Raw genomic sequence first — 6,496 nt, 5'->3', positions numbered from 1 at the left:
TCATGTATATCAGGTAAATAAGAGAAATAATATGAAAATATATCATGTATATCAGGTAAATAAGAGAAATAATATGAAAATATATCATGTATATCAGGTAAATAAGAGAAATAATATGAAAATATATAATGTATATGACCTCATAAGCCGCGTGTAGAAGAGAGGAGTGGAATATATTCTTCCTATTGTTACACCAGCAACTCTTTTTTGTCTTCTGTGGCCGGGCGAAGGAAGTGTGCACCACTCACTATTGTCCCAGTGAAACACGTGTTTGAAGGAAGTGTGTACCACTCACTATTGTCCCAGTGAAACACGTGTTTGAAGGAAGTGTGCACCACTCACTATTGTCCCAGCGAAACACGTGTTTGAAGGAAGTGTGCACCACCCACTATTGTCCCAGTGAAACACGTGTTTGAAGGAAGTGTGCACCACCCACTATTGTCCCAGTGAAACACGTGTTTGAAGGTAGTGTGCATCACTCACTACTGTCCCGGTGAAACACGTGTTTGGCCAACATTTGTTCCGCAGTGTAGAACACCTCGATGACGTCACACAGGAGGAAGAACAAAACAAGATGGCGTGTGGCGAAGAATACGTTGTTTTGGTTATTATGTTTCTAGGTCTTAATTACAACGTACATGTGCACATGTGTGTCGTTTAACAGAGTTTACGTCCTTGTTAATTGTTTGTATGCGGATACATTAGTCTGAGTGCACTTTGATGTGCTAGCCTAGCCTGCTGGTTAGCTTAGCTTGTTAGCTGCTAACAAAGAGAGGCGGAAGTGATCGACACATCAAAGCAGAGATCCAATGTAAGTGTAAAGTGTTTTTATTGTGTGAACATGTCTACATTACAAATGATGTGAGTGTTGCTGACTCAGCGACTAACTGCTGCTGTTGAAAAAATATTTGTGATGTAAAAAAAAAAAAAACGACAACAGAATAAGAGGAGGAACTTTGTCCAACAAAAGAGGAGAAGGAGCGACAACATCAACTACTGGACACAGTTTTCAAGAAACATCAAATTGTGTTACACAACCATCCATCTATCTTCTTCTGCTTATATGAGGTCGGGTCGCGGGGCCAGCAGCCTAAGTAGGGAAGCCCAGACTTTCCTTTCCCCAGCCACTTCATACAGCTCTTTCTAGGGGATCCCGAGGCGTTCCAAGGCTAGCCAGTTTCTAACATAATAGTGAGAGTCCAGTCCATAGTGGGGCCAGCCAGAGACCATCCCGAGCGCAGACAGGTCAGCAACGCAGAGATGTCCCCAACCGAAACGGTTCAATACAAATACACGTACCGTTACACCCTTAATACACTCACATCGGAAGATTATAAAAAAATAAATATATTTGGTGGGCTAAACAAAATGACTCGGCGAACCAATGTTTGGTATGAGCGATATGACCTCAAATCTATATCCTAATAACAATATATGTCACGATACATCATTTGGTATATGATTGAGAATAGAACTGTTTACAAAGGCTCTTAATTTGGCAGCTGACATATGCAGTAACATATTGTGTCTTTTATAATTGTATTATTTTGTCAAAACAATTATTATTAATGTACTTGTTTATTTACTGTTAGTATCTGGTTACTTTATTTGAGAAAATAATACTGGGAATGATGTAATAATAGGGACGGCGTGGCACAGTGGTAGAGTGGCCGTGCGCAACTCGAGGGTCCCTGGTTCAATCCCCACCTAGTACTAACCTCGTCATGTCCATTGTGTCCTGAGCAAGACACTTCACCCTTGCTCCTGATGGGTGCTGGTTAGCAACTTGCATGGCAGCTCCCTCCATCAGTGTGTGAATGTGTGTGTGAATGTGGAAGTAGTGTCAAAGCGCTTTGAGTACCTTGAAGGTAGAAAAGCGCGATACAAGTACAACCCATTTATAGAGGTGTAACAGAACACAACAATTTCGGTTCGGTACGTACCTCGGTTCAGAGGTCACGGTTCGGTTCATTTTCGGTACAGTAAGAAAAAAACTAAATATATTTTTAATTATTTATTTAACACATTTGTTAATCTTCCACCAAAAATATTTTTCTTAGTGGAATATTTTATGTGAAGTATTGGGAAACTTGGATATAATTCATAATAAAATTGATTTTGATTCAATATTATGTTTTAAGCAATGACAGTTTGAAAGAAAAACAAACAGCTTTGTTTTATTAGTCAACGTTGCAACTTTTTCTAAATTACATTTAGCCTTTAAGCTCTTTTATTTCACTTTTGTTTATGTTTTTGTTTATTTTAATAGTATTTTTAGAATGTGCCGTGGGCCTTTAAAACATTAGCTGTGTGCCGCAAATGGCCTCCAGGGCACACTTTTGACACCCCTGCTATAGATAATAAAAAATTAAATCTGATTAATCAAAGGATAAAAAGCAGAGCCTGGTGACGTTTATCATAACTCTCTCGCTCTCTCTGGCCCTCCCTCACCAATGCTGCTGCGTGCACCACTTTTTGTTTTGTTTTAAACCCCTTCTTAACCCTGAATGTACATTGAAAATACACGCAACCATATCTTAAAATGCCGGACATTCGAGGCATTTAAGAAACTCCACCTGGACAGCCCCGCAAAGAGGACATATCTCGTGAAAAGAGGAGGTGTGGTCAGTCTATCATATCCCAGTCGTTGCTAGCATGCCGTGTGTTGTTGTTTTTTTGATTGATTGAAACTTGTATTAGTAGATTGTACAGTACAGTACATATTCTGTACAACACCCAAATAAGTTTTTCAACTTGTTTAAGTCGGGGTCCACGTAAATTATTCCATGGTGCCTCGGTGTGCATTATTTACACAACGTGCGCCGCTACTTATATGTCCGTGTCGGATCGGTTCACCTTCGAACCGAACCGAAAGCCCCGTACCAAAACGGTTCAATACAAATACACGTACCGTTACATCCCTACCCATTTATCATTATTTATCATTTAATATTTTACTGCATATTTCAGCAACTAAATTAGGAGCCTGTGTAGTCTGTTTTAAAATGGTTCTGTTAATAATTATATATGAAATAATACATTGCAAAATCACTTTTAAACTATGTTGTCTATCCATATGAAAAAGTTCTGTCGTCCTGGTTTGTTTTTCTTTTCCTGTGAATAATGTTGTAAGAGCAGCGTGTTTCTGCGTCACTGAGATTTCAAGACAGTTCATACGATAACTTGTTTTTCCTAAGTGCATGTAAAAGTACTGAACGCATTGTGTGACTGAGCAGAGATGCTGTGTTTGTCTTGCAGACGTCTGTGAAGAACATCTTCACCCTGAGCAACAGAAGTGGAGCTTCAGGATGCAGACGGAGGAGCCACAGCACTCCCACATTAAGAAGGAAGAGGAATACCTTCAGATCTCCCATTTTGAAAGGGAAGAGGAACACCCACTAATCCCCCAGTTTAAAGAGGAAGAGGAGGACCCACTGACACCCCATTTTAAAGAGGAAGCAGTGGATCCACTGAGCCCTCACATTAAGGAGGAAGAGGTGGATCCACTGACCCCTCACATTAAAGAGGAAGAGGTGGATCCACTGAGCCCTCACATTAAGGAGGAAGAGGTGGATCCACTGAGCCCTCGCATTAAGGAGGAAGCGGAAGAACACAGCATCAGTCAGCAGGGAGAGCATCTTGAAGGACTGGAGGAGGTTGATGTCACCAAGATGCCAGTGACTGGTGTCCCTGTGAAGAGTGAGGAGAGGGGAGGGGGGGAGCCTCCAAGCAGCAGCTCAACACAACACATGACAACAGAAGCTGATGGAGACCACTGTGGAGGATCACAAGCAGACAAGCTCTTAGCTCCACTATCAGATAGTGAGGACACAACGTCACACTCTCCTCACACTGATGATGATGATGATGCAACATGTCACACTGACAACACACGCCTGACATGCTCTCACTGTCACAAAACATTTAAATACCAAAGTCTTCTGAAAAGACACATAAAAACACACACTGGAGAAAAAACTTTTCCCTGTTCAATCTGTGGTAAAAGTTTTGTACACAGTCACCATCTGAAAGTGCACATGAGAACACACAGTGGTGAAAAACCTTTTTCCTGTTCAACCTGTAATAAATGTTTTACACAAAGTCATGATTTGACAGTACACATGAGAAGACACACTGGTGAAAAACCTTTTTCTTGTTCAACCTGTGGTAAAGGTTTTGTTCAAAGTCAACATGTGAAAAGACACATGAGAATACACACTGGTGAAAAACATGTTTCCTATTCAACCTGCGGTAAAGGTTTTACACAAAGTCAACATTTAAAAGTACACATGAGAACACACACTGGAGAAAAACCTTTTTCCTGTTCAATCTGTGGTAAATGTTGTACACAAAGTCAAGATTTGAAAGTACACATGAGAACACACACTGGAGAAAAACCTTTTTCCTGTTCAACCTGTGGTAAAGGTTTTACACAAAGTCAATGTTTAAAAGTACACATGAGAACACACACTGGAGAAAAACCTTTTTCCTGTTCAACCTGTGGTAAAGGTTTTACACAAAGTCAACATTTGAAAGTACACATGAGAACACACACCGGTGAAAAATCACATTCCTGTTCAATCTGCAACAAAAGCTTTTGTCAGCGATCAAACCTTGTAGCACACATGAGGAGACACCCAGGAGAGAAAGTGTTGAGTTGTGGTGTGTGTGGTGAAAGATTGTCTTCTAAGTACCAGTGTAAGAAACACAAGTGTGCTGGTGAGAACAGCAGCAGCAAATGAAACTGCAGGATTTGAAATAAACTGTCCAGACTTTCATTTTGACTTTCTAACAACATCAGCACATATAACATGTGTGACATTGTTGTTTGTCTGACAATCTGTTTAATATCCTTCTACATTTATAGATTAGATATTTTATATTAATGTTTTTTTTAGTAAAATACATGCATTAATATGCAACATTGTGTACTTTTATTAAAAATTAGACGGAACAATTTGAGTAAAAAGGTGAGAGTAAACAAAAAAATACATATTTTACATGCAATAAACATGTTGTGCGTATGTATACGCATACATACGTACATACATATAAATATATATATACTGTATATTCATCATACAATTTTAGACTTATTCATATGAAATATTGAGGTATTACATATTTGTATTTCTAATTGTTAATAATCCCATAGATAAGCACCTTTATATGATATACATATGTACTGCTTCACATCTGAAACATCTTCTGGACCACTTCAGGAAGCATATTATTATTTACTTTATACATCATTTGAACAGTTGTCTTTTATTAAGTTTTAAAATGTGTGACTATATGTGTTGGGTCTCTATAATCTATTTGATTCATTATCGTTATTACTCTGTATTATGATGATTGTGTTGTGATTGTTTTATATATTTGTCCCCAGACCTTTTTGCAATACACAAATGAGAGAAAATGGCAGATTTTTATTTTTTTTGTGAAAGGATGGTTTTGTTACGAACTTACATTTGTGGATGTCATGTCTGTGTGATGGGCTTCACGGTGGCAGAGGGGTTTGTGCGTCTGCCTCACAATACCAAGGTCCTGCAGTCCTGGGTTCAATCCCGGACTCTGGATCTTTCTGTGTGGAGTTTGCATGTTCTCCCCGTGAATGCGTGGGTTCCCTCCGGGTACTCCGGCTTCCTCCCACCTCCAAAGACATGCACCTGGGGATAGGCCCCTCCCACCTCCAAAGACATGCACCTGGGGATAGGCCCCTCCCACCTCCAAAGACATGCACCTGGGGATAGGCCCCTCCCACCTCCAAAGACATGCACCTGGGGATAGGCCCCTCCCACCTCCAAAGACATGCACCTGGGGATAGGCCCCTCCCACCTCCAAAGACATGCACCTGGGGATAGGCCCCTCCCACCTCCAAAGACATGCACCTGGGGATAGGTTGATTGGCAACACTAAATGGTCCCTAGTGTGTGAATGTTGTCTGTCTATCTGTGTTGGCCCTGTGATGAGGTGGCGACTTGTCCAGGGTGTACCCCGCCTTCCGCCCGATTGTAGCTGAGATAGGCGCCAGTGCCCTCCGCGACCCCAAAAGGGAATAAGCGGTAGAAAATGGATGGATGGATGTCTGTGTGATCATGTTTTGCTTTTTGGACACTCAGTTCCTGTTTTTACACTTCCTGGTTTGTTTTGTTACCATGACTACCCATTAGTTTGCACCTGTCTCACGTTTTGCACTCGCACGCCTGTTTTCACTGATCATGTCACTGCTATTTAAGCTGGTCTGTTTCTGTTCTTTGTCACTGTCTATCAGCCTCCATCCCTCTACTCACGTCATGTCATGTTCACCTCCACTCTGCTTCATGTCAAGTTTCACAGTTCCATGCCAAGTACGATTTTGTTTATCGTTCATAGTTTCTGCCTTTCTGCAAGTCTTTGTTTTCATTAGTCGAGTTTGCTCTCCGCCATTGTGCGCGCTTTTTGTTTGCCTTTTGTTGTAGTTATAGTGTCAAAATAAAAGTTGTCTTTACCTTCA

At 40.7% G+C, this 6,496-nt stretch overlaps 1 protein-coding gene across 1 annotated transcript; it reads left to right on the top strand.

Annotated features, from left to right (window-relative positions):
- The first annotated feature begins 512 nt into the window (after positions 1–512).
- Positions 513–6,496, top strand: LOC133543779 (zinc finger protein OZF-like). The gene is made up of 2 exons (XM_061888565.1): positions 513–811; positions 3,259–6,496. The coding sequence occupies exon 2, from the start codon at positions 3,309–3,311 to the stop codon at positions 4,740–4,742; it is 1,434 nt and encodes a 477-aa protein (XP_061744549.1). The 5' UTR covers positions 513–811; positions 3,259–3,308; the 3' UTR covers positions 4,743–6,496.

This window comes from Nerophis ophidion, linkage group LG26 (assembly GCF_033978795.1).
Source record: "Nerophis ophidion isolate RoL-2023_Sa linkage group LG26, RoL_Noph_v1.0, whole genome shotgun sequence".
Lineage (NCBI taxonomy): Eukaryota > Metazoa > Chordata > Actinopteri > Syngnathiformes > Syngnathidae > Nerophis > Nerophis ophidion.
The sequence above is the reverse complement of the archived record's forward strand: the minus strand, read 5'-3'. Positions and strand labels throughout refer to the sequence as shown.